This window comes from Petromyzon marinus, chromosome 30 (genome assembly GCF_048934315.1).
Source record: "Petromyzon marinus isolate PM22_M1 ecotype Great Lakes invasive population chromosome 30, UKy_Petmar_22M1.pri1.0, whole genome shotgun sequence".
Lineage (NCBI taxonomy): Eukaryota > Metazoa > Chordata > Hyperoartia > Petromyzontiformes > Petromyzontidae > Petromyzon > Petromyzon marinus.
The window spans coordinates 8,681,558-8,708,157 of NC_133696.1; the positions used below are offsets into that span (position 1 = coordinate 8,681,558).

Below are 26,600 nucleotides of genomic sequence, written 5' to 3' on the forward strand. Positions count from 1 at the left end.
CGGCTGGGGACCAGCGACCACCGGGTGGTGGGGGGGCCTTGGCCCGGTTCCCCGGATACCTCTGGGTCTGGATTGCTCGTGATGAGGAATGTCCCTTCGAGTCACGGATGCCAAGGAGAGGAATGGGGGTCATCCATTCTCCTCGCCACGGCGAGGTTCTGGGGGAGGGTTCGGGTGGCACCTGTGGCCGAGTGTCAGCGTCTGACGTTCACGACACCACCACCCCAGCACCCAGACACACGGAGGGGAATGCCAATGGGTGGGTGGCGTGTGTGGGTGGCGTTTGAGGATGGGTGTTGTAGAATGGGGGATTGGAGGGTGCATGGGTGACGGTGGGTGCTTGCTGCTGTGAGGGGGTGACTGAGAGAATGGGTACTCTTTGGGAGCGAGTTGGGTGTTGGTGGATGTAGTGGGTGGGCGATGGGTGGGTGTCGCGAGCGAATGTTGGGTAATGCGAGTGGGTGGGTGCTAGGGAGATGAGTGGTGAGTGCAAGGTAGTTAACGTCTCGTGGTGGCGAGATGTTTACTACCTCGCCTGGTATGCAGTAGGTTCTGGGTTCGATCCCGACCCTCACGCCTGCTGTATATTTGGAGTTTGCGTGTCCCTCTTTCCCCATGGTCGTGTGCATTTTTCTGTGGGTTCGCCGGTTTTTTCCTGCACATTTAGAAACATGCATTTAGAGTATTTGGCTGCTATAAATTTCCAACGTGATAAGCCGCTTTGTTGAGCGATCATTTGTGGCCAGGTCCCTTTTAAAAAAAAACTATATAGCTCGGTGGGCCTTACCTTGTGTAAAAAAAAAGTTTAGTTTAGATGATGGGTACCCACTGGGTCCGTGCCACGGTGGGTGCCCCAGGACTGCTCCTGCTGCCACCACATCCCTCCCTCCACCTCTTTCCCTCCCAACTGCTGCCCTCCCTCCCTCGTCTCTCAGTGCCGAGTGTCCCGCAAGTGTAACTCGAGAGTCCTGCCAGCATCCACTGGAAAAGGGCTGCGGGCTCCTGGCCTGTGCCGAGAGAGAGGCTCGAGTAGGTATATAGTTTGGGATTTAAACGGCGTATTGTGGTTTATAGGGTTTAGGGCTTGTAGGGTTTAGTATTTTATGTTTTTTATTTAGTATTTTAGGGTTACGTGATTACAGCCATTATGGGTGTTTAGGGATTCGTGATTTGAAGATTGAGATATTAAAGGTTTATAATATTTATGATTCAAGGTGTGTAGGGGTTTCGTGGGTATTGGGCATTTAGCTTTAGGGGTTGAAGTCTTTTTAGGTTTTATGGTTTTTAGGGTATACAGGGTGGTAAGTTATAGGATATCGGTTTGTTTATTGGCGTATATAAATATATAGGGTTTGGACTTTGTATATATAGCTTAGTGCTTATACTTTTATGGTTTAGGATTCTATATGGTTATTGTGTACAGGTTAGTTGGGGTTATTTCTATCAGAGCTATGGGATTAGGGTTGTGTATATCGGGTTAGAGTGTATATGGCTGGATTATATGGTTGTTTATGGGATTAGTTTTTTATTAGGAGTGTGTTTACGGCTAGGGATATAGGATTCGTATGTATAGGGCAAGGGCGATGCGGTAGGCGTGCATCAGGTATCGTTTTTATAGAGTTGGTGTCTATGGGGTATTTTGTCTATAGTTCTATGGCTATAGGGTTAGTGAGCATAGGGCTGGTTACGTACGGTGCAAAATACAAATTTAACATAGGACTAGGGCTACAGGGTATTGGTTCTATTGCACCAGGGTTTTAGGGTTTTGTGTCTAGGACTAGGGCTGTAAGATATTGGTTCTATAGGACTAAGGCCAGGGGGTATTGTGTCTATAGGGCTAGTGTTATAGGGTATTGTTTCTGGCTGTGGAGATCACGCGGAGTCGCGCTGCCCGTGAGTGAATGCGGTAACGCGCACTCACTGCAGCAGCGGCGGCAGCGGCCGCGCTCACGCGCGCGCACGTTTCACTCCCAACACGCACCATCCTCCCATCGCACACACCATCATCCCATCACACACACCATCCTCCCATCGCACACACCATCCTCCCATCACACACACCATCCTCCCATCACACACACCATCATCCCATCACACACACCATATCACACACACACCATCATCCCATCACACACACCATCATCCCATCACACACACCATCATTCCATCACACACACCATCATCCCATCACACTCACCATCCTCCCATCACACACACTAAACTCCCATCATACACACACCATCCTGCCATCACACACACCATCCTCCCATCATCACGCAACATCCGCATCAACAACACCTCATCTCGTGCGCGTCTGATGTGATGACGACGATGTCGAAGCGGAGGATGGTGATGATGAGGAGGTGGAGCGACGTGAAGATTTGACATCGAGGGGGGGGGGGGGGTTGGGGGGGTTGGCGGGCGGGGTTGGAACGCGCGGTGCGGACTCTGAATTCCGGAGAGAGGAGGGAGCAGAAGGGCAGAGGCGAGCCCTGGGGAGCAAGTGGTGGAAGCAGGTAGAGCAACGCGCTGGTGCTGGGAGACGGGAGCAGACTCGGTGGGGGGGGGGGGAGTCAAGCGGAGCCGGTGGCGGTCGTGAGCTGCCCAGGGGTTCCAGCCACGGGGCCGAGGAGAAGACTTCCAGGAGGAGAGCCTCGCACTCTGGAGGGAGGGAGAGCCTTGGGACGGCGCCGGTGGGAGGCTGGGGGAGCAGGTGGGAACCGTGGCGTGCTGATGATGTGTGGGTAATGGCACGCGCGCCTGCGTGCGTGAGGAGTGTGCGTGGGGGGGGATTTGTCGGAGTGGGTGGAATGTGATTGTTTCAATGCAAGGCGAGCGGGGCATGGGTTCGGAGCAGACGAATACGAACAATTAAAGCCGCTGTAATTGTAATAACGTCAGCAAGCAGCCGTGGGCTATCAACTGCTGGATGAAGTCCTCCGCTCGTCGCTGTCATCGTGGCTCACGGGTGGTGGGTGTGTTGCGATGCCACCGGGGGTCTCACGCCTGCACGCGCGCTGGTGGCCTCGAGCTCCATCTCCTTGCGGGACGTCCTCTCGCGCGCGTTCCGCTCCTGTCGGCTGCTATTCCATCACCGGTCTCGTTCGCCATCGGCTGTCCTCCCGTCTCGCCGTGTCCCGTCCTGCCCGAGCCACGCTCACCACTTTTCTTGACTGTCAATCGTGATCTCTCCGACTTGTCTTTGTACATCGATCTATTTGTCGTGATTAGAATCGTACTTTTGCTTATAATGTGTGGATATACTCGGCCCCGTCGCGAGAATGGGGAATTGTAGCCAGGTGTCTCAGGCCCACCAAATAGAGATGGTTGCTTGTTTGTTTGTAGAGGCCCTGACACGGCTATCAGTAATTACATTGCAAAGCATTCACCGACCCGCATTGACCAGTGTAGTGAAGTATAGTCAAGCAACCACCATGACTGACGCAGCGTGGTGAGGCATTCATCCAGCAGTGGATTGACAAAGGAGATGTACATTTTGATCATTATGTAAATTTTACTTGTTGATATAATCGAGGCGTTGAGCGATTAATTTAATTGGAGGAGGGAATCTGTGTGGTCGCTAAGCGGGAGTGAGTTTTAGACCGTGGGAGCAGACGGGGTAGGAGTGATCTCCCTATTCTCATTGTAAACTGTTTTATAGATATGGTCATGGTTTTCATCTAGCAGTGGAGACACCGTGGTAATGATGATTATGATGAAAGAGCATGGAGAGAGGGGCATGTGTGGAATTACACCGAGATACAGGGTTAGAGAACATACGCAAGTTACAGACATCGAAATTATTTCATCCAGCAGTGGATAGACCATATTAATGATGATGATAATAATAGCATGGAGTGTTTGGAATTAAACTCGGAGACAGAGCGAGGAACGCGTACGCAGGTTAGAGACGGCATCATCACCATCATCATCATCACCATCATCATCACCATCATCATCACCACCATCATCACCATCATCACCATCATCATCACCACCACCATCACGCGGACTGTTGAGAAAATCGAGTGGTGGGCATGCGCAGTGACCACGTGGTGGCCAGAGGGTGGACAAGGGGCGGGTGGCCCCCCGATGGAGGAGCCTGGTGACGGAACGGCGGCCAGAGGAGGGGAAACGCGGCCCCAGAGGGTTGACCGCGGCGGAGACGGAGCGACGAGATGGGTTCGTGTGCGCGGCGCTTAGGTGGACGGTGAGGGATGATGGCGACAGCGTGGAGGCCTTCGTCCAGCGGTGGGATATCTCGTGGCCCGTAAAAAATAAAAATACATGACCGTTAACAGTGCGTCACGTAGGAGTAAGTCAAGGGGTGTGCATTGGTGACATTGCTATAGTCGCGTGGACCGCAAGCATACACACGATGGCCTTCCGTCTCTTGTGAATGGCGCTATGGTCCTCTCTGTTGCTCTTCTACCGTCCGGTCGCAAACTTAAAAAATCGTCGCCCATCGCCCGGGACTCTCACGTGGCACCGCTGGCCACGCGGTGCACGCGCCGCGTGCGTCGGTCAGGCGCCGTCGTCATCCCGTCGCCACGGCAACCGTCGCCACGGCGACCAGTGCACGTTGGCAACCGCTTGCTCCGTTGTTAGGTAACGCGTGTGAGTGATGGAGTCGGCGTGTGAGTGAATGGCGGTGGATGGTGCTGTGTGAGCGGTGGTGCAGCGGTTAGGGCGCTGCGCTACGAACCCGGCGACCTGGGTTTGGTGACCGTGAGCGGTCAAGAGCAGTGACGATTACCTGAACCGGTCTTGGGTCTGCCGTTTGTCGATTCAGCCTCAAATGAGTACCTGGTGCGGTGTAGTAAACATCGCCACTAGTGGAGACAAAGGCGGCCGAGTGTGGTGCTGGCCACCCACCCCCTCGTGTGCCTTGGCGGCCTTCATTGGTACTCTGTTATCAGCATTTGCCCCAACAGTCTGTCAAAGCTATAGAGGGATCTTTGGTGTTGGCGAGGGTCTGGGTGATGGGGGTCACGATGTAGGTGAGCGGGGTGGTTTGCACACTGCTCCATGCACCTGGCTACCCAAGTTCAATTCCCGCTCACGACCACAGTGGCGAATATCTGAACCAGTTCCTGGGCCTCACCTCTATCTGGTGCGGTGCATACAAAAATCATCACTGGAGATACGAAGGCGTTCGGGCGTGGCATTGTCCACCTGACACTATTGCATGCTACTCGGTTAACGCGGCTCGCTACGTACGGTGCGAAAGAAGTTCAACATACATGCGTCCCCACTCGTTAGCAGCAGCAGCAAGCAGTCTGTCTTATTCTTAGCTCTTTCGGTAAAGTCACGTTGAAGGGAAACAACAAAATAATAATATATATATAACAATAAAAATTCTCACGACGTTTCGACCATAACACAAACGGTCGTCATCAGGTGTGTCGGTTTGCATAAATTTATTTTTAAACGGTGTATTTATTTATAAAAAAAAACGTCAGCGCCACGCGCAGCGAATTGGCAGTTTATTTAGAAGGACGAGTCCATCTATGTTCTGAAAAGAGGAGGGGGGAGACGAAAAATTAATGTATGCTGTCTGAAAGCCACTGAAAGCGTGAACAATCAATTAAGACCTGAAATGGTTTATCAAATCTTTCCAATGATTGCTAAGCCAGAATCCATCTTCTCGGTTGAAATTGTCTCTGTGCTTGTATATGTGATAGCCTCATGAACGAATCTCTCATGGTAGCCAGATGGCTTACAAAGAACCTCTGTCTTGGAAAAGTCAATGTCATGTGAGCCTACTGAATTATAACAATGATCTGCCACGGCCGAGGTGTTGGTCCTACCGTGTTTAAGGTCTGCTTTGTGTTCACGAATGCAGTCCGAGACATGGCGTTTGGTTTCTCCAATGTAACTACTACCACAGAGGCAACTTAGTTTGTGGACACCAGGGTACTGTATGTCCGGAATCACATCTTTTACAGACAGAACCAGATCACGGATTTTATGTAATGTGTTGAAACGGACCTGGATCTTGTGTTTATTCAAGAGTTTGGAGATCTTTTTTGTGATCCACGCAATGTAGGGTAAAGTGATGGTTTTGAAAGGCTCCTCAAGAGGGTCCTTCTTCATGGTTTGAGTGATAGCTTTGCGGATTGTATAGTCGGAGTAACCATTAGCCTTAAGAGCTTGATGTACGTGCTTGAGTTCACTGCCTATGTGTTCCTGGTCGGATATGCATTGGGCTCTATGGTACAGAGTCTTGATGCGATAATTCTTCTGTGATGGATGGTGGTGGGAATCCGGTTTCAGATAAGCATCCGTATGGGTAGCTTTCCTGTAGACAGAGTGGCTCATTGAACCATCAGGTCTCTTTTTTATTAGGACATCCATAAAAGGTAGCTTGCCATCTTTTTCGACTTTCATGGTAAATCTGATGGCTGGGTGTAGGGAATTGATGTGGTCGAAGAATTGGTCTAGAGCAGGCCGGCCATGTGGCCAGATGACAAAAGTGTCATCCACGTACCTCTTCCATAAGGTTGGGCGCAGAGTGGCAGTCTGGATGGCGTCAGTCTCAAATTTCTCCATGAAAATGTTAGCTATAACCGGAGATAGGGGGGAGCCCATTGGGGTGCCCTCAGTTTGTTTGTATAGAGTTCCATTCCAAGTGAAGTATGTATTGGTTAAACAGTGTCTCACCAGGGGGGGTACCTCAGTGTTTAGTCCTTGATGAACCAAGTCTTCAATGATTGCGATGGTGTCAGGTACAGGAACCTTGGTGAATAAGGAAACTACATCAAAACTGACAAGCAGGTCGTCTGGGGACAGGGAAATACCCTTGAGAATTTTGTACCGCAGAGGTGGTTTTTCCAGTGAAAGGACGCAGGATTTCAGACAAAAAACGAGCCAGTTTGTAGGTGGGGGAGTTGATAGTACAGACGATGGGACGAAGGGGTGTATCTACTTTATGTATTTTTGGTAAGCCATATAATCTTGGTGGCCTGGCAGCAGAAGGTTTCAACGAAAACTGTTTAGATTGATCAATTAATGCGGTTGAATCAGAAATTATTTTGTTGGTTTGTGTGACGAGGCTGTTGGTGGGATCTCTTTTTATTTTTGTATAACTACCATCGTCGAGTAATTCTTTAATTTTGTTGTTGTATTCTATTTTATCCATGATGACAGTAGCATTGCCCTTGTCAGCTGAGAGGACTACAATATCATCCCTCTTTTTTAATTTATATAATTCAAAACGCTCATCTTTGCTGAGGTTGCTAGCTGGCATCTTAGCGTTTTGAGGGTTGCAGCGATTTCAGATCTTGCTACGTCTGCAGCGATGTGACCCAGGCCCCTGAGAGCAACGTCTACTTGGGCAATTATATCATTAACTGGTATGTGTTTAGGTGTGACTGCAGAGTTTAGAACTTTAGCTAAAACGGATTTCAGACCATCGGAAATAGAACTGTTACTGCGATTAATTACGACTTTGTTAACGTCTAACTTTTTGGTGTGTGGGTCTGGTCTTTTGTTGAAGAGGAGGTTAAATTTGGAAATCAGGTTGTCCTTACATTTGGTCGACATAGTAGCGGCTGAAGAGGCAGTCATATTGTCTACATGTTCCCAATCCGATGTGGACATTGTTGCCGTCAATGATAAGTGTGATTTGTAGAGTGTCTTGTCTAACTGATCTAGTTCGGTACGTATAAGTCTGATTTTTTCTGAGATAAGAGCTAAGCTAGTTTTGAAAAGAATTCGTTTCGCATTAGAAGAAGTTACAGCAGCAGAGGTCAGTGTAAATGCGATTGGTATTACCCCAGAGTCGTGGCATCTCTTCAGAAAGGTGAGAGACTCGATCAGCTGAGCCTTCTTATCCCGGAGTTTGTTGAAGGATCTTAAAGTTATGTGGAAACCCTCCCCGTAGAGGCGGTTAAATTTTTATTTAAAGCTTTCGTGACTGCAGTAATTCATATTCTTAGCTCTTTCGGTAAAGTCACGTTGAAGGGAAACAATAAAATAATAAAAAATATATAAAACAATAAAAACATTCTCACGACACGACGTTTCGACCATAACACAAACGGTCGTCATCAGGTGTGTCGGTTCGCATTAATTTATTTATTTTTAAGCGGTTTATTTATTTATAAACAACGTCAGCACCACACGCAGCGATTTGGCAATTTTTTTAGAAGGACTAGTCCATCTATGTTCTGAAAAGAGGAGGGGGGAGACGAAAAATTAATGTATGCTGTCTGAAAGCCACTGTAAGCGTGAACAATCAATTAAGACCTGAAATGGTTAATCAAATCTTCCCAATGATTGCTAAGCCAGAATCCATCTTCTCGGTTGAAATTGTCTCTGTGCTTGTATATGTGGATAGCCTCATGAACGAATCTCTCATGGTAGCCAAATAGCTTACAAAGAACCTCTGTTTTGGAAAAGTCAATGTCATGTGAGCCTACTGAATTATAACAATGATCTGCCACGGCCAAGGTGTTGGTCCTACCGTGTTTAAGGTCTGCTTTGTGTTCACGAATGCGGTCCGAGACATGGCGTTTGGTTTCTCCAATGTAACTCCTACCACAGAGGCAACTTAGTTTGTAGACGCCAGGGTACTGTATGTCCGGAATCACATCTTTTACAGACGGAACCAGATCACGGATTTTATGTGATGTGTTGAAACGGACCTGGATCTTGTGTTTATTCAAGATTTTGGAGATCTTTTTTGTGATCCCCGCAATGTAGGGTAAAGTGATGGTTTTGAAAGGCTCCTCAAGAGGGTCCTTCTTCATGGTTTGAGTGATAGCTTTGCGGATTGTATAGTCGGAGTAACCATTAACCTTAAGAGCTTGGTGTACGTGCTTGAGACCTGATGGTTCAATGAGCCACTCTGTCTACAGGAAAGCTACCCATACGGATGCTTATCTGAAACCGGATTCCCACCACCATCCATCACGGAAGAATTCTCTCATCAAGACTCTGTACCATAGAGCCCAATGCATATCCGACCAGGAACACATAGGCAGTGAACTCAAGCACATACACCAAGCTCTTAAGGCTAATGGTTACTCCGACTATACAATCCGCAAAGCTATCACTCAAACCATGAAGAAGGACCCTCTTGAGGAGCCTTTCAAAACCATCACTTTACCCTACATTGCGGGGATCACAAAAAAGATCTCCAAAATCTTGAATAAACACAAGATCCAGGTCCGTTTCAACACATTACATAAAATCCGTGATCTGGTTCCGTCTGTAAAAGATGTGATTCCGGACATACAGTACACTGGTATCTACAAACTAAGTTGCCTCTGTGGTAGGAGTTACATTGGAGAAACCAAACGCCATGTCTCGGACCGCATTCGTGAACACAAAGCAGACCTTAAACACGGTAGGACCAACACCTTGGCCGTGGCAGATCATTGTTATAATTCAGTAGGCTCACATGACATTGACTTCTCCAAGACAGAGGTTCTTTGTAAGCCATCTGGCTACCATGAGAGATTCGTTCATGAGGCTATCCACATATGCAAGCACAGAGACAATTTCAACCGAGAAGATGGATTCTGGCTTAGCAATCATTGGAAAGATTTGATAAACCATTTCAGGTCTTAATTGATTGTTCACACTTACAGTGGCTTTCAGACAGCATACATTAATTTTTCGTCTCTCCCCTCCTCTTTTCAGAACATAGATGGACTAGTCCTTCTAAATAAACTGCCAAATCGCTGCGCGTGGCGCTGACGTTTTTTTAATAAATAAATGCACCGTTTAAAAAGAAATAAATTGATGCAAACCGACACACCTGATGACGACCGTTTGTGTTATGGTCGAAACGTCGTGATAATTTTTATTTTTATATATTATTATTTTATTGTTTCCCTTCAACGTGACTTTACCGAAAGAGCTAAGAATATGAATTACTGCAGTCACGAAAGTTTTAAATCAAAATTTAAGCAGTCTGTCTGTCAGAGGCTCTACGGGGGAGGGATGGCCTTTGGGCGAGTGTGCGCGAGTTAGCGAGTCGGTTGCGTCTATGCGGGTGATGTCACTGGGGCACAATGCGCACGGGGATTTGGGAGGAATTAACGCCAGCGGCTGTGTCCCTGGTGCGAGTTTGATCCTCTGTGGCCAAGCCGAGTTGATTTTGTTCATGTTCTAAAAGCAAACACCCGCAACCCGTGAGCTCACGTCCCTCACACGTGCCAAGCCCCTGCGGTGGTGGTGGGAGTGGTGGTGGTGGCAGTGGTGGTGGTGGTGACAGTGGTGACAGTGGTGGTGGCAGTGGTGGTGGTGGCAGTGGTGGTTGGCGGTGGTGGTGGCAGTGGTGGTGGCGGTGGTGGCAGTGGTGGTGGCGGTAGTTGGCGGTGGTGGTGGCAGTGGTGGTATTGGTGGCGGTGGTGGTGGCGGTGGTTGGCGGTGGTGGTTGGTGGCTGTGGTGGCGGCGGTGGTGGTGGCGTCAGTGGTGTGTGACGGTGGTGGTGGTGATGGTGGCAGTGGTGTGTGACGGTGGTGGTGGCAGTGGTGGTGGCAGTGGTTGGTGGTGGTGATGGTGGTGTTGTCAGTGGTGTGTGACGGTGGTGGTGGCAGTGGTGGTGGCGGTGGTGGTGGCAGTGGTGGTGGCAGTAGTTGGTGGTGGTGATGGTGGTGGCGTCAGTGGTGTGTGACGGTGGTGGTGGCAGTGGTGGTGGCGGTGGTTGGCGGTGGTGGTTGGTGGCGGTGTGTGACGGTGGTGGTGGCGTCAGTGGTGTGTGACGGTGGCGTCAGTAGTGTGTGACGCTGGTGGTGGCAGTGGCGTCAGTGGTGGTGGCGTCAATGGTGTGTGACGGTGGTGGTGGTGGCGTCAGTGGTGGTGGCGTCAGTGGTTTGTGACGGTGGTGGTGGTGGCGTCAGTGGTGGTGGCGTCAGTGGTTTGTGACGGTGGTGGTGGTGGCGTCAGTGGTGGTGGCGTCAGTGGTGTGTGACGGTGGTGGTGGCAGTTGTTGGCGGTGGTGGTTGGTGGCGGTGTGTGACGGTGGTGTTGGTGGCGGTGTGTGACGGTGGTGGTGGTGGCGGTGTGTGACGGTGGTGGTGGTGACGGTGTGTGACGGTGGTGGTGGTGGCGGTGTGTGACGGTGGTGGTGGTTGGTGGCGGTGTGTGACAGTGGTGGTGGTGGCTACGTTGCTGCTGCTCCTGCACGCGGCCGCCAGCGCTGTGGAGGCAAGCAGCGAGGGTTGGTGGGTCGCGGCGCGAATGTTGCGAAACTCTCTTCCCGTGGGGCGTCGAGGAGGAGCCGTGTACCCTGGCCCGTCAGGAGAAGGCGATAGATACAGCAAGTGTGGACTAATCTCCATCTGGTCCACAATCCTGTACCGCCACAAGGCAGTACAGTAAGTTGCCTCCTCGCACACGTGGATTTTCTCCGGATGCTCTGGGTTCCTTCCACGTGTATAACACACACTCATCAACTGGCTGAAACTATCTGGATATAAAAGACCAATGTAGCAGGATCCTCCTAACAAAAGAGTCATTAGTGATTACTCCCTGGGTGAACAAGCGCTATAATGCCCCATGAACCTGGCTGCCCAAGTTCAATTCCCGCTCACGACCACAGTGGCGAATATCCGAACCGGTCCTGGACCTCACCTGTATCTGATACAAAAATCATCACCGCAGGGATCTTGTGACAAACCGGGAGGGGCGGGGGTCGGTGGACCCCTGTTGACCCCCTGACAGCCTCCCATCACCCACTCGCTGCGTCATCTCCCCTCTGATGTCTGCACTGGGCGGGAGTTCGGGGGAGGTGAGAACATAGTTTGAGGGTGAGATGAGCCACGGGACCCTTGCCAACTTCTCCCGCGTTTATTCTGTGGAACGTGTGTCTGTGTGTGTGTTTGTGTGTCTTTCTGTGTGTCTGTGTGTGTCTTTGTGTGTGTCTGTGTGTGTCTTGTGTGTCTTTGTGTGTCTGTGTGCTCCCGCCTGCGTGTGTCTGTGTGTCTGTGTGTGTGTCTTGTGTGTGTCTTGTGTGTCTGTATGTATGTGTCTTGTGTGTCTCTGTGTGTGTCTGTGTGGCGAGCGGTGGCGCAGCGGTTAGCGCGCTGCACTACGAACCCGGCATCCCGAGTTCGATTCCCGCTCAAGGCCAACGCCAGTGACGATTATCTGAACCGATCCTGAGCCTCCCCTAGGTCGACTTAGCCTCAAATGAGTACCTGGTGCGATGTGTAAACATCGGCATTCGGAAGACAAAGGTGGCCGGGCGTGATGCTGGCCACCCACCTCTTCGTGTGCCGTGTCGGCCTTCATAGGTGCTCGCTAACAGCACTTGCCCCCCCTAATGTCTGTTAAGGCTATGCGGGGAATCTTTGTCTTGTTGTGTCTGCGTGTCGTGCCAACACTGGTGATGAATATCTGAACCGTTACCCCTGGGCCTCGTCGAGGTCGACTCAGCCTTAAACGAGTCCCTTCTGCGGGGTGTAAACCAAGGCAGTGCTCGCGAGCAGTCTGTTGAAGGCTATACGGGGGATCTTTGTGGCGTACGGTGGTTAGCACTCTGCGCCTAAGAACTTGACGACCGCAGTCCTATTCCCGCTCACGGCCAATATCGGCGGCGAATAAACGAATGAGCGGATAGGTGAATGAATGAAGCTATGAGTTAATAGACAGGTTAATGAATGAAGCTATGAGTTAACAGACAGGATAATGAATTAAGCTGTGAGTTAACAGACAGGTTAATGAATGAATGATTAATTAATCGAGTAATTGTCTCGTCCTAGCATTTTACAAAGGATACATTACGACGAGGATTTTGCACGAAATAGGTAATGAATATGCGTGTGCAGGCAAATCATTGAGTTCACCAGAAATCTCGTGCTCCCATCTGCAGATATCCTGGGTCCACGATGGCTCCCCCCCTCTTCCTCCACGGCCTCCTCCACCTCCTCCACCTCGTCATCATCGTCCTCGTGGTGCCGGCCGCCTCCGTGGCGACCCCAACACTCACCCCCTCGCTCGGGGTCCTACTCTCTGACCCGCGTGCCGACCCCACACAGCCGCCGGGATCCCCTCCGCCGCTCCCCTCGGGGACCCCGACTTCCACCAAGGGGGTACCCGGACCGGACCCCAGCGAGGCAGGAGGTGGCCGCTTCAGAGCTCCTGCCGAGACCTCGACCCCTCCCCTTATCCCCTACTCCCTCGCAAAGCTGAACACAGTCACAGAGCAGCATCCCACATCAGGGGTCAATGGTCCAGCATCAGGAGCCCCAGATCCTACATCAGGGGTCCCCGGTCCTGTCTCAGGGCTACCTATTTTAGCAACAGGGGTCCCAGACCCAGTATCGGTGATCCCTTTTCCAGTATCAGGGGTCCCAGATCGGACATCGGGGATCCCTTTTCCAGTATCAGGGGTCCCAGATCTGGCATCGGGGATCCCTTTTCTAGTATCAGGGGTCCCACATCGCACACCAGGGGTCCCTGGTCCGACACCATCGGTCCCAGATTCCACATCAGGGGTCCCGCATTCTGTCTCGGGGATCCCTCATTCCATGTCAGGGGTCCCTGGGGATGCGAGCAATGAGCCGCGTTGGACCCCCATGCTCATGCCCTCGCCCTGGACCCCACACCCACGAGAGGGTCCCCTTTCCAGATCACCTGGCACCCCCACAGCAAGGGCCCAGGGGGACGGGGGCCGTGGTGGTGATGGTGGAGGTGGCGCCGCTGACGATGGCGGTGATGGATATGACGGAGGAGGAGCTGCTGGTGGTGGTGATGACGGAGGAGATGTTCAAACTGCTCGTGGAGTGGCTGATGTTGGACCAGGAGGTGTGAACTCCACCCGTTCTCCTCCACCGCCGCCCACGTCCCCGCTGGTCGCTATGACCTCGGAAGACGTCAATCGAGCGGCTGGAACTCGGCGAGAGCCCCCCTCCACCCAGGGTATGGAGACCCCAGACCGGTCCCCAGTCCTGACCCCCTCTCTGCCACCGCCCGCACCCCCAAACCCAAGTCCTACGTCGCACCCTGACCCGGGCGTGAACCCTAACGGAGCTCACTCCCCGGCCACGTTGCCGTCTGTAACCTTGGAGCTGCACCCGACTCCATCTCTCACCCCGGACCGTGGCGCAGACCCGCAACCCGCCAGGTCGACGTCACCGAACCTGGATCTGAAACCGAACCTGGACGTTGCAAGAGGAGCGGCCACTGCGACCCCAGCGGGCGGTGCGGGTGAGTGACCCCCTGTGAACCCGGGGTTACGGAGGTCAGGAATATCACAAGTGAATACGTGCCACTTTGCGGGCGCTCTACATCGGGGTCGGGGGTGGGAGGGGAGATGGAAGCCAGTGAGGCCTGCCGGGATTTACGACTGCTGAGGGGGTTCACAGTTGTGCTGCTGCTTGCTGCTACTGGCTGGCTGCTGCTGCTGCTTGCTGCTGTTGCTGCTGCTTGCTGGCTGCTGCTTGCTGCTGTTGCTGCTGCTTGCTGGCTGCTGCTTGCTGCTGCTGGCTGCTGCTGGCTGCTGCTGCTGCCTGCTTCTGCTGCTGCTGCTTGCTGCTGCTGCTGCTGCTTGCTGCTGCTGCTTGCTGCTGCTGCTTGCTGCTGCTGCTGCTTGCTGCTGCTTGCTACTTCTGCTTGCTGCTGCTTGCTGCTGCTGCTTGCTGCTGGCTGCTTGCTGCTGCTGCTTGCTGCTGCTGCTTGCTGGCTGCTGCTGTTGGCTGCTGCTGCTTGCTGCTGCTGCTTGCTGCTGCTTGCTGGCTGCTTGCTGGCTGCTGCTTCTGCTGGCTGCTGCTGTTGCTTGCTGCTGCTGCTGGCTGCTTGCTGCTGCTGCTTGCTGCTGCTTGCTTGCTGCTGCTGCTGGCTGCTTACTGCTGCTGCTTGCTGCTGCTAGGCGCTCCCGCGCGATGTTCAAAGTGATGTCCGAAGTTTCGCTCCACATGCTGGGGATCTTCTCCAAGTCCTCAATCAATTCCTGAAGCTCCCGGCATGTGCAGCGAAACGTCGGACGTCGCACCGACAACAGACGGAGGTGGTACACAATCTGGAAACACAAGGCAGAGTTTAGTTGTTAAACTGCTGAAATGAAACGTGATTTACACTTACAAATAATTCACATCATACAATTAGAGTTTTTACATCTTAAATTAATAGTCAATATTAATCGATGTCAAACTGGTGATTTAGTGATTCAGAACTGAGTTTTGGTTCAGATCGCCGTGTGAGTAAAATGCGTGTCGTACAGCCCTCCTCCACCTGACAGCCAATGAGTAGACTCGTGACGTGATGAACAAACGTGCTGATTCATCACTGCTTCAGCATAAACACCTCCTCATTCGAGATACAAGCATCGCACCTCCTGGCGTTGACATTCCTCCTCGAAGAAACTGATGGTGGAGCCATTCACCGCACCAGAACATCATCACCAGGCCGATGCTGCACCACACCTCCTTCATGAATGGAAAATGAGAGACACAACCACAGTGATGCGATTGTGGCCATGAAATCCAAACTATGGACCACGTGGTCAACCACTGTAGTCTGTGCTCCTTCAACTGTGGAGGACGAACAGCAAAACGATACGAACTCTGTCTTGAAACCCTCTTGTCGTGGCCAGGAGACCTCGACATTGGTACAGTTGATACCCTGGTATACATCGGGGAAAAGCTGCGACGATGAATATAAAAACGACGTAAATCAAAAGATTTTCCAGAATAGGTGGAGGCGACGGCTGAGAGGTGACGGCTACGAGAAAGGATTGATGATGCTATCACCGACGTAACTGTGCATTGAGATGACGAAAATCAGGTAGCGGTATTAATAAAGTGACAACGTATTTACGAAGCGACGTAAAAAGGTGAGGCTTAAATCGGGATATTGCTGTATTACCAAACGCAAGAACAGAATAGAGACTGCTTCAGTTAATAAGAGCGTTGCATAGCAATTTATTGCCTGCGTCAGGTAGTGGAGGGTGTACGACACACACATCTTGCTCAATCAGTCTGACCCAAAACTTAATTACGAATCATCTCATTGGTGATGCAGCAGTCATAACTTGGATGACCGCGGATATAAAGTTTGACACTTTTCAATTAATTCAGTCTTCCCTGCCGAAAAATCCTTCCTAAAGGCTGCATACAAATAAGAGTCAGCATTGTGGCTCGGCTCAAACAGGAGGCGCTCACCCAAACCCACGTGACTTCTCTCCTCCTCTGCGCTTCCAGAGCCGGGGGTCGTGACGGACGAGGCTGCCCGTCGCTTCGTCCCCGTGCCAGGACCCGGACCAGACCCTCCCCTCCCTCCCCGGAGACCGGGCACCGACCGAGAGCTGTTCTCCTCGGCGATGCCTCCGTCGCGGGCCCCGGGATGGGCCAGGGAGTTGGCACCGGTCCCCCTCTCCCTCGTTCCGGGCACGGGGCCTTGGCGTGAGCTGCGTGGAACGCTGGGCCCCACGTGGGACGCGGGCTCGCTTGTCCTCGCCTGCGCCTTCGCCCTCCTCTCCATCCTGGCGCTCTTCACCCTGGCCAGACTCCTGCTGATGATGCTGATAAAGACGAAGCCACCATCGCCACCCCCACCACCGCCGTCGCCGTCGCCATCGCCGCCACTGCAGCCGCCGTCTGGGTCCGACCCCCTAAAAAACCCCCCGAGGGACCCCCAGAGGGATCCCCAGAGTCCCCTGCCCCCCCTGGGAGCGGCGCTGGTGTTGACGTTGTGCGCCCTGCGCTCTGTGTCGCTCTCCTGTGACCTCCTGACCCCCGAGAGGGCCCCCGCGCCCCTGACCTCCCTCCTCGTGTTCGACTCCGGGTTTCCGCTGCTCACCACCGCTTTCTGCATCGCGGCGCTGCTTCCGCTCCTCCTCCTGCGGCGGCGGCGACGGGGAAGGAAACTCCACGCTACCGGGCCGGGTCCGTATCTCCTCGCCATCTGCTGCGCACACCTCTTCGTCTCCGTCGCTTGCGACGTCGCCTTCGTTTTGATGACGCGGGACCTCCTCGATGGTCATGACGTTGATGACAACGTTGCTGATGGCGGCGGCGATGACGACGTCACGCACGTGGAGCTCCGCCGCTTCGCCGCCGCTGTGCTCCTCCTCTCCCGCGGCGTCTTCGTGTCGAGCGCCATCGCGCTCCCCGCCGCGGTCGCTCTGCTCTCCCGGCGTCCCTCCGGCGAGCCCGACGGCTCCGCTCGTCCCGCTCCGCCCACTCGGGCCCTGCCCCGGAGGCCCCAATGCTCTACCGAGGAGCCGGACGAGCAGGAGGTGGGAGGTCCACCGCGGGAGCTCGGCACTGGAGGAGCCCCCGGCTCCTCGATCCTGCTCTGCACCTCCGCGTGCTCGCTGCTTGCCTGCGCCGCACTCCAGGCATGGCTCCTGGTGGACACCGGCGTCCTCCTCTCCCACGGCGGCGGTTCCGCCACCACCGCCGCGCTGACCCGTGGCTGGGGCCTCCACGTGGCGACCCGCGTGTGCGAGCTGCTGTCTGCGGCCTGCGCCCTGGGCCTGTGCGCCACTGCGCCGGGCGGCGCCGTGGCCCTGTGCGACCGCCGCCGGCGCCGCCCGTGCTCGGCTTCGTGGCCTGAGCGGGCCCTGCTAGCGCGGGTTCGCCAGGTCGTGGCCGTCAGCTCGGGGGTCAAGGCCCGCAACGGGGCTACGGGCGAGCGGGGCACCGCCACCTCCTCCAGCTCCTCCTCGTTCCCGTGGGGGCCCAACAGCCTGGCCCTGAAGCCGGTGAGGAACGGATTCACCAAGAAGGGCGCCGCCCCAGGGGGTGCCGCGCAGCCGCCCCCCTCCCGTGGGGATTGGGACTGCTCGGGGTCCCGCAAGGGGTCCGCGGTGGCGGGAGAGAAGGGACCCGTGGCGGCCCCTGTGAGCGTGCACGAGGAAGGGCTGGAGGAGGGGCTGGAGTCGTTGTCGCTGTCGGACATCGAGCTGCGGCCCCCGTCACCCATCGACCTGCGCCGCAGCATCCACGAGGCGCTCGGGAGTCGTGGGGATGCGCTGTGCTGGGAGCGAGTGGCAGACGAGCCAGGACGAGGTGGACGAGGTGACAGTGGACCAGGTGACAGTGGACCAGGTGGTGGTAGTCGTGTTGGTGGTGGTGGAGGAGAAGGCCATGTGGGAGGAAGTGTGGTAGGTGAAAAAGGGAATGAAGAAGACGATGGTGATGATGATGATGGAGGTGGTGCTGGAGATGGTGCAGGAGGTAGAGGAGGTGGTGAACGAGGTGGTCCAAGAGTAGGCGGAGAAGGTGGAGAACGAGGTGGGAATGAGGATGGTGATGCCGAGGACCCGGGATCAAACCCTGCCGCTCACTCCGGACCCTCCACCACCTTCGCCTCTTCAGACGAGCGACTCCTCCAGACCACCTCGTCATCCCTGTCATCGTCATCATCATCATCGTCGTCACCTTCGTCATCACTCTCTTCATTACCTGCACCATCATCATCCTCGTTTTCACTGTCGTCCTCGCGAGACCCCGGTTGGGGAGACGGGGGTCTCTCCCCGCGACCCCGTGGCCCGGGGTCACCGCCGCCAGGCTTCGAGAGGGTCGGTGAGGACCCGGGGACCCCGTGCGGAGAGGGAAGCAGAGGGGGCCCCGGGGATCGAGGGGCCCCCAGGAGGGACGGCAGCCAGGGATCGGAGGAGCTGAGAGCTGAGTTTGTGCAGATCTGTCGACAGATTGAGCAGCTGAGCGATGGCAGCGATGTTATCCAACTGTGACACCATGATCGTCGTCATCACCACCACCACCATAATCACCATCATCACAACTACCAACAGCAGCATCATCACCAACACTATAATGATCAGCAACACTATAATGATCACCAACACCATAATAATCACCACAATCATTAACTAACATCATCTGCTCATCAGCTCTCCTCCTGACCATCCTTTTCTTAAATATTATCATTAGCATCAACAGCACCATCATCTCATCATCCTTCTCTCCTTCTGCTTATCCTTCTCTTCAAAACATCATCATCACGACTTATATTTATTTCAACATCGTCATCTACGTCTCGTGTTTGTAATCATCGCAGGGAGATGACGATCGTTAACAATATAGGGGTTAGGGAAAGGGCTATGCTCCAGATCGTAAGCTGATTGGCTGGCTGATGGTGAGGACCAGCCCACTTGAATCATAAAACAAATAAGCAGACTATATTTCTGCGTACCCGTCTCTCAATATTAAATATAATATAAAGTATTATTTACACATCACAACTGCCCTTGGGCCTCCTGGGAGTGCATCATTTCAGCAGCATTGATTTAGTACAAGCGAAACTCTGGACCGGTCTCGACATGCAGTGTCTCATCTGGCAGACTTCGGCTTACTTGAACCAATGCTGGTGAACTGCCAGACGTTGTAGGCAAGTGCCCTCGATATAAGATATGGATGGGGACTCGCCATACGGCATGCACTTTGTACTTTGGTCTTTACTTTTCTATCCAGCTGCGCTGCGGGCATCATAGAGACGAACACATAATCTCCATTCCCAACGCTCGCAGCCAGCAGTGGATCACCTTGTGTCGGAGAAAGGCCCCCGGTAGACGACGTCAACATACCAAAAGTCCATTCAGTATGCCTTTTTTTAACGCCATTATAAGCACATGTTTTATATACTCTGTAAGTAGTGTTCACCACATATCACATGGCAATCACTTGGGACGTTGCCATGGTGTAATGAGTGGTCAGCACCACTGGACTTGCCATCCAGAGGTCGCCGATTCGATGCCATCTCCTGGCGTGGCAGTTGAAACAACGGTGCGAGTTTCTCAAATTGTCCCGCCCCTGTCAATCGGAAAAAAATTGGCTCACTCGCCAACAGTCTACGATCATCTGGTTGCGTGTGGTGGGGTAAAGTGTGGGCACGACCACCTTTTTCAAGACGTGCGGTCAGCGTGAAAGATGTGACTATGCCCATGCAACCCAAACTTTGGACCATATAGAAAAAAACAGTGGTCTGTGTTCCATCAATAGACGAGAAACAGCAAAACTACATCAACTCTCTCCTAAAGCCCTCTCGTCATGACCAGCAGACCTCCACATTGGCATCTCGCTGCTGAACATATTGCTGCCATACCCAAGAATAGAATAGCCTGAAAGAGTAGACAAAATACTACCCAGAGTTCCCCGTAGTAGATGCCCTTCAGCAGTGGCGTGAGCCACTGCTAAAGGGCATCCACTAGCAGTAACATCATAAAAGTTTACTTCTCAGAGCTGGAATTTTGCCAAATTAAGACTGTAAGTGCAGAACCAAATTGAATGTGATTTTTTTGTGTGCAATCTTTAGTGACCGGGCTGAAACCATGAATTCACGACTACACTTGAGGACCTGGTTTAATCACAACTCAGTCTCCGTGACTCGATATGTCTCTACGTAAGTCAAAACGTCTCTGTGTAAGTCACTGGTGGCAGGGCTGAGATCATCAACTCACTGCTACACTCGAGACCCCCCCCCTCCCCCCCAGGTTAATCACTGTGGTTGGATGGATGAACCCTGGCTCGAACCCAGGGTCTCAGCGATGCTGGCTCAGTGTCTCTGACACGGCCATCGTGAATCCCACCCCCCCCCCCGAGCCTGCCACAGTCGTTTAAGTGCAATGGTTGGGGCACTCTGGTCAGGAGTGAACCGGATCGGGTTATATTCCATGCTCCATCCCTGCTTAGGCTGTCCCTCCGAATCAAGTAAGGGCAAATGCGTGTTGTATATTAACATACGGTATGTACAACTCTTTGTATGTGTACACACGCCTGTGTACTGTCGTGTGATACCATCCAACTGTAGTGGGGAGCGGTGTGGCAGTGGCTGGCGCAATCGCGATACGATCCTTGCGACCTTCGTTCGATTCTCGGCCACGATGCAGAACATCAGTGGCACCTCCGTGCTGTCTGAACCTGGCGTAGGTCGACTCGGCCTAAAGTGTGCGTGAACAAAAGCACTAGGGAGACAAAGGCGACCGGGCGTTATGTGGTGCTGGTCACACCACCCCCTTTGTGTGCCATTCCGGCCTTAATAGGGGCTCGCTAACAGCACTTGCCCCAATGGTCTAATAGGGCAATTTTTTTGTACGTCTGCCCATGTGTATGTCTTCGTGTGTGACTGTCTTTGTGTGTCTATGCATATGTCTATGTGGTTGTAGATGTGTACTGCATCAGTGTTTATATGCCAGCGGGCGTTCGAGACTTCACGTGGTCTCAAGGTGCACATGGCCTGGCACAAGCGTCGTGGTGACGTCACCGCCACTTAGTGGCGAATGGCGGTTGTTGTTGTGTTTGTATGTGTCTTTGCCAACGTGTGAATCGCGTTATGAACTCGGTAACCAAAGTTCGCTTCCGGCTCAAAGCAACATCTGTGACGAATATTTTGAACCGGTCCTCGCCCCCCTCTAGGTCGACTCAGCATTAGAATGAGTACCCGGTGCGGTGTGTAAACACCAGCACTGGGGAGACAAAGTTGGCCGGGCGTGGTGTTGGTCACCCACCCCCGTGTGTGCCATTCCGGCCTTTATAGGTGCTCGCTAACAGCACTTACCCCAACAGTCTATTTAGGCTATACGGGGGGCATCTTTGTCTCTGTATATACGTGTATATGTGACATATACAAGCAGAGTTCTATGTGCGTGTGTGTATATATTGTCTAGGGCTTAGTAGTTTATACATCTGTAGGAACGTGTGCCAAAATGCCCTGCTAAGTTCGTGATGTCATGCGAATCCCTATCAATCACCAACAATCATGAATCCCATTCAATTCCAATGCCAGACAATGCTAATTCACGACCCCCACACGCGCGTAGCCAGGCATGCACCTCCAGCCACGAGGGGCCGACTCGTGCGAGTTCCTCTGCTCGGACCGTGCTGTTCAACATTTCGCACGGGCGGTGATGTGGCGTTGACGCTGCTGCGGCGACGCTGTGATGTTTCGCATTGGTGAAAGTTTCTTAAATGTTCCCCCCCCCCTCTCCCTTCTCCCCACCACTCACACCACCTCCCAATCTATCGCTTCCGTGTACCCAGCAGTAACACCGCAGCTAGTCGAACGGCAGGTCGCGTGTGGTGGGGCAAAGTGTGGGTAACTCCCACCTCCTCCCGAGACGTCTGGCCAGCATGGGAAGCAAGAGTCGGCCAACAAATACCATCCGGAGAGGCCCTCTATCGCAGGATTTCCTGAATTCCACTGCCTCGCCACCCACCACCACACTCCGTTTCTCCGCGCTTACCAATTTGACTCAAATTCAAATTACATCGTTGCACGCTGCATGCGCCCGGTGACCGTTCAACACTTCCCACGTGTCTCGCTCAACAATTAAGGCGGAACACGTGCACGCACACAAAGACACTGTCAATTGATTATGACGTCACGTGGAACGTGTTTAACAATCATCGGGCGCGTGGAAGGACTTAATGTGAGTAAGCGGTAAGTGGAGTCTGGAATTTGGGAAACCTCACCCTAAGAGCTTCCTGTCGTGAAGGTCTCTTCCGCCAGCAGTGGAATAAGCAAGCCATTGCAGGGTCAGGGCCTTTAACCTTCCGTGGAGGGATGATGTCATGCCATGTGGTCTGTCACAAGCAAACTAACGTGTTCGCGTGTTGCAGTATTGTTATTAGAACTGTGTTTAGAAGAACTTCCACGATTCGGGGTCACGATTCAATGGTTCAAGAATCGATTAATGTTTTGACTCTTTGTTTCAACCCGTCTCGTTTGTATTATCTTTCTGTGTAGGTTTTCGCTAAATTAAGTAGAAATATATGTACAGTATTAGCATGTAATTTACATATACAGCAATATCCGTTAATTGGATGTAATCGGGCATGATGCGGAAAACGATATTTGCTAGATATGCAAATCACATGGTAGTATGATGGCATTACACGTTTGTATTTAATTTGCACATTTAGCAATGCCCATTGCAGTAATCGGGAAAGCCGCGGCGGGGACCCCACGCTTGCTGGTTGAAATCGAAACGTCGGCAAGTTCAAGATCCTGGTCTGGACTCGACTCAGCCAATCATCTCCGCAAGGCCGATAAAATTGAGTATCATTCAGTGGGAAGGCGTACGTCGTACAACGAGCAATACGAATCGATTTTGATCGGTTAATCGATGCTCTGTGACGCGCCTAGGAGTTACCATGGAAGTGATGTCCAGTACTTCCCTCGGGAAGGGCAGGAGAATCATTGTCCACATCTAAAACCTAGGGCTGTGCTTTCAGTGGCAGTGATACACCAATCACAATTAATAATACAACTGAAGACATCCGTCAACAACACTGTGGCCTTAAACTAAAATATATTATAGGCGATATTTATGTGCTAGGATGTACAGTACTATATGGGCTATGAAGAAGGACCGTTGCCCGAAACGTCGCCTATTATATATTTTTATTTTAAGACCCACGGTTGTTGTTTACGAATGTGTTGAGATGTTGTCCGTGTCGGTGCACCACCGCCAACGAAGCAGCATGAGCAGCAACATCGCGAAAGGATTTTTGTTAGTTTGGAAATAAACCAACAGATAACCGAACGCCGATGAATTTAGAAGCACAAATTGAATTATCGTCACCCCCTCCACCCCGCTAAAAATCGATTAGTGCGGCTAAGACGCTTGCAGCGATGGATAAATATCGTTCGAGGGCTGCTTTTGAAGTGGTCCACAACGGAGTGAAGCCGTGTTGTACGAAACGGGAGTCGTGGTTTGCCCGCGGGCGATCGGCTTCGACCACGTCCGTACCCGACATTTAACTTTGAATTGATCGGCTTCGAACCGAAGTCATTGTTTAATCGATTCATGGCTTGTGCCTTAGACTAGAGAGCACACGCGCGCACGTACTATTTAAACACAGAGGGCCAAACATCCCCAAATGCGGTGCCTCTCAAGAAAAAAAACAGTCTCGTGGCCGCATTTTGGTGGGAAGTCGACAGCAGCGGTCGTTCTCTTTGCCACGGATGGACTTAGTTCCGCCACAGTACTGTGGAGATGTCGATCGTCGCATCACGCGCGTCCGAGTGGCGTCATAGGGTAAGATGTAACGCCCCCCCCCCCCCGTGATGTTACGATTCAGATCATTTTTGCAAGAGAAGTGGTGAATATAGCGGCCTGGAGTGGCTGGGGGTAATCGCGCGGCGCAGCACGCGCATCCTCCTCTCGCACGCACGATCGGTTCGGTCGCGTGTATAGTGGTGACTCGTCTAATAAAAAAATATATAAAAGTCGATCGTAAGAATCGATGATAACGTTTTCTATTCGTCGATGCGTTCACAGTAATCACGGATCACAGACATTAGCCATTGTTTCGTGAGTGCCGATTGTCCGCGTACGATTTTACATGAATAAACACGACTCTCATTACTAAATTGGGCGATGTGACGATGACGACGATGATTGTGTGTGCGAGTGTCTCCTCGTCTGAGCGGGGAAGAACGCTCCACCTTGACCGCTTGCGCGTATTCATATATTCATGATTCATATTCCCTGTTTAATTACCGCGTGCTCATTAAGCCGACCTCGTAACGTCGCCGCTGCTGATTGGGATAAGGGGGCAGCAGCGGGGTCGGTGATGAACTCTCGCCTCCCCCCTCTGGTGTCATCAACATGCTGGTGTACCATGAAACCGGTGTGTGGCCAGCAAGGCCCCAATTATAATAAATATTGGGGGGCGGGGGACACATCCCCCCCCCCCCAATATTCAAATATGCTCAAAATGTCCCCCCAATATAAAATATAGATTTCTGTTTTTATGATTAATAAAGTATGGTTGTACTTTATTAATCCCTAATCTCTGCCATTACATACAATGAAACAAGAAAAGGTAAAAAATAAAAAAACAGAGCGATGTAATACAATACACTATTAGACATTATTGTAAAAAAATAAGTGAAAAGTCCATCCTATGTGTTAGTGATTTTTTTATATTTTAGGCAGGAAATTATTTTCAAATTTATATTTTTTTTGGGGGGGGGGGACCCAGACCCCCTGGAAGATTTGGTCCCCCCCAATGTTGACTCTATGGCTACGGTCTTGGTGGCCAGAGTTCTGGTGTAACCATCAACAGCATCAGAATATCATCAACAAGGCCGATTATTTTCCATTCATCACGAATGGAAGATTAAAGACGACGAGCCGCAGTAGCGCGGCTGTTGCAATGCAACCCAAACTGTGAATCGTGTAAGTCAAACCCGCAGAGACACAGAGTGATACACGAGCTACATTAAAGACCACAAGCCGCAGCAGTGTGACTGTCGCCGTGCAACACAAACTATAGACCGTGTGAGTGTAATCTACTATCACCTGCGCTCTTTCAACGGAGGAGAAACATTAACACGACACAAACACTCTCCCGCCCTCCCCGTCGTGGCCCACGTTGGCATCTGGCTCCCAAACATCATTGCTGCTGCTACTGCCATCCTGCACCTCCGATTCGCACGGTTGGCGACATACGGTGTGGATGAAGTTCAACCACAGCGTACATGCGCACGTATCGCGCGCGAGAGAATAGGAATTAACGTGCCCAGATTGCGCCCTCTTGTGGCAAAATGAAAGAGTGGGGGGGGGGCAGCAGATGTGTTAAAAAAAAACACTTGTATTTTGATTTAAAGCTTTCGTGACTGCATGGATTCATCTTCTTGGTTATTTCGGTAAAGTCATGTAGAAGGGAAATAATAAAAATAAAACAACAAAATAAAATTATTACGACGTTTCGGCCACAACACAAGCAGCCGTCTTCAGGTGAAAAACAACTGTCGGGAAGACATCGTTGTCTTCACATGAAGACGGCTGCTTGTGTTGTGGCCGAAACGTCGTGATAATTTTATTTTATTATGTTTTATTTTTATTATTTTATTATTTTCCTTCTACGTGACTTTACCGAAAGAACCAAGAAGAAAAAAACTTGTATGTTTAATGTCGGTGGACAGATGTGGTAGTGAGCAGTTGTATTGGCTGTATATTTATTTTGCTATCCGCCAGTGGGAGGTGGAGTGTGGGGGACACCTATTACCCCCCCCATCCCAGCCGAGTGCAAAATGTAAACAATCCGCGACCTCTGCAGCTGGCGATGGAAAGATATCCAACTCGTGGTAACAAACAGGCGTTATCTCAGCCTAAAAACCAAACACTCTCGTCAATAACACTGTGGACTGAAAATAAGAACAAATATTATCGGCGACGTTACGGGCAATGGCTCTTCTTCACAGCACAAGCTACCTTCACTTGCAACGTAGTCGATCCACAATGATCCACGTACGTGTTGGGGTTAGAGTTTGTGTTGTTTACCCAGGTGAGAGAACTCAAGCGAACAGGCCACGTAGTGTCGTAGCGGGGTCCTCGGAAATCGGAATTCATTAACTGAACCTTATGGCGGTACCCCGGGGTACCATAGAACCCCGGCTCTCGCACAGTGTCTGCGATGCAGTCACTTTTAGTCTGTTGATGGTCGGCGATGCGGCAATCGACTCACCTCGACGAGCTGTACACGATGCACTATTCAAAGTTGAAATTTTCGATAACGGATTTTTTTTAATGCTATAATGTTTGACGTTTCGACATCACGGAATGTGGCACTGATTTCGGATTGATTGGTTACCCCGGTCGCGGAGTTAAGTTCACCCCTGAAAAAAATATAGTGTCCCAAAAATGAAATATTTAATTGCCTCGCCCCATTTT

At 51.9% G+C, this 26,600-nt stretch overlaps 1 protein-coding gene across 2 annotated transcripts; it reads left to right on the forward strand.

Annotated features, from left to right (window-relative positions):
• The first annotated feature begins 1,344 nt into the window (after positions 1–1,344).
• Positions 1,345–24,292, forward strand: LOC116947558 (uncharacterized). Of its 2 annotated transcripts, none has more exons than XM_032963437.2 (3): positions 1,345–2,713; positions 12,828–14,164; positions 16,156–24,292. In XM_032963437.2, the coding sequence occupies exons 2-3, from the start codon at positions 12,844–12,846 to the stop codon at positions 18,651–18,653; spliced, it is 3,819 nt and encodes a 1,272-aa protein (XP_032819328.2). In that variant the 5' UTR covers positions 1,345–2,713; positions 12,828–12,843; the 3' UTR covers positions 18,654–24,292. The 2 variants fall into 2 exon arrangements, with proteins under 2 accessions (XP_032819328.2, XP_075926803.1); XM_076070688.1 differs by lacking the exon at positions 1,345–2,713 and adding an exon at positions 2,793–2,971.
• The last annotated feature ends 2,308 nt before the right edge of the window (positions 24,293–26,600 follow it).

Coding starts and splice junctions, on each gene's coding strand:
- LOC116947558 (XM_032963437.2), top strand. CDS start 12,844: ATGGCTCCCCCCCTCTTCCTCCACGGCCTCCTCCACCTCCTCCACCTC. Junction 14,165..16,155: donor GACCCCAGCGGGCGGTGCGG/GTGAGTGACCCC, acceptor CTGCGCTTCCAG/AGCCGGGGGTCGTGACGGAC.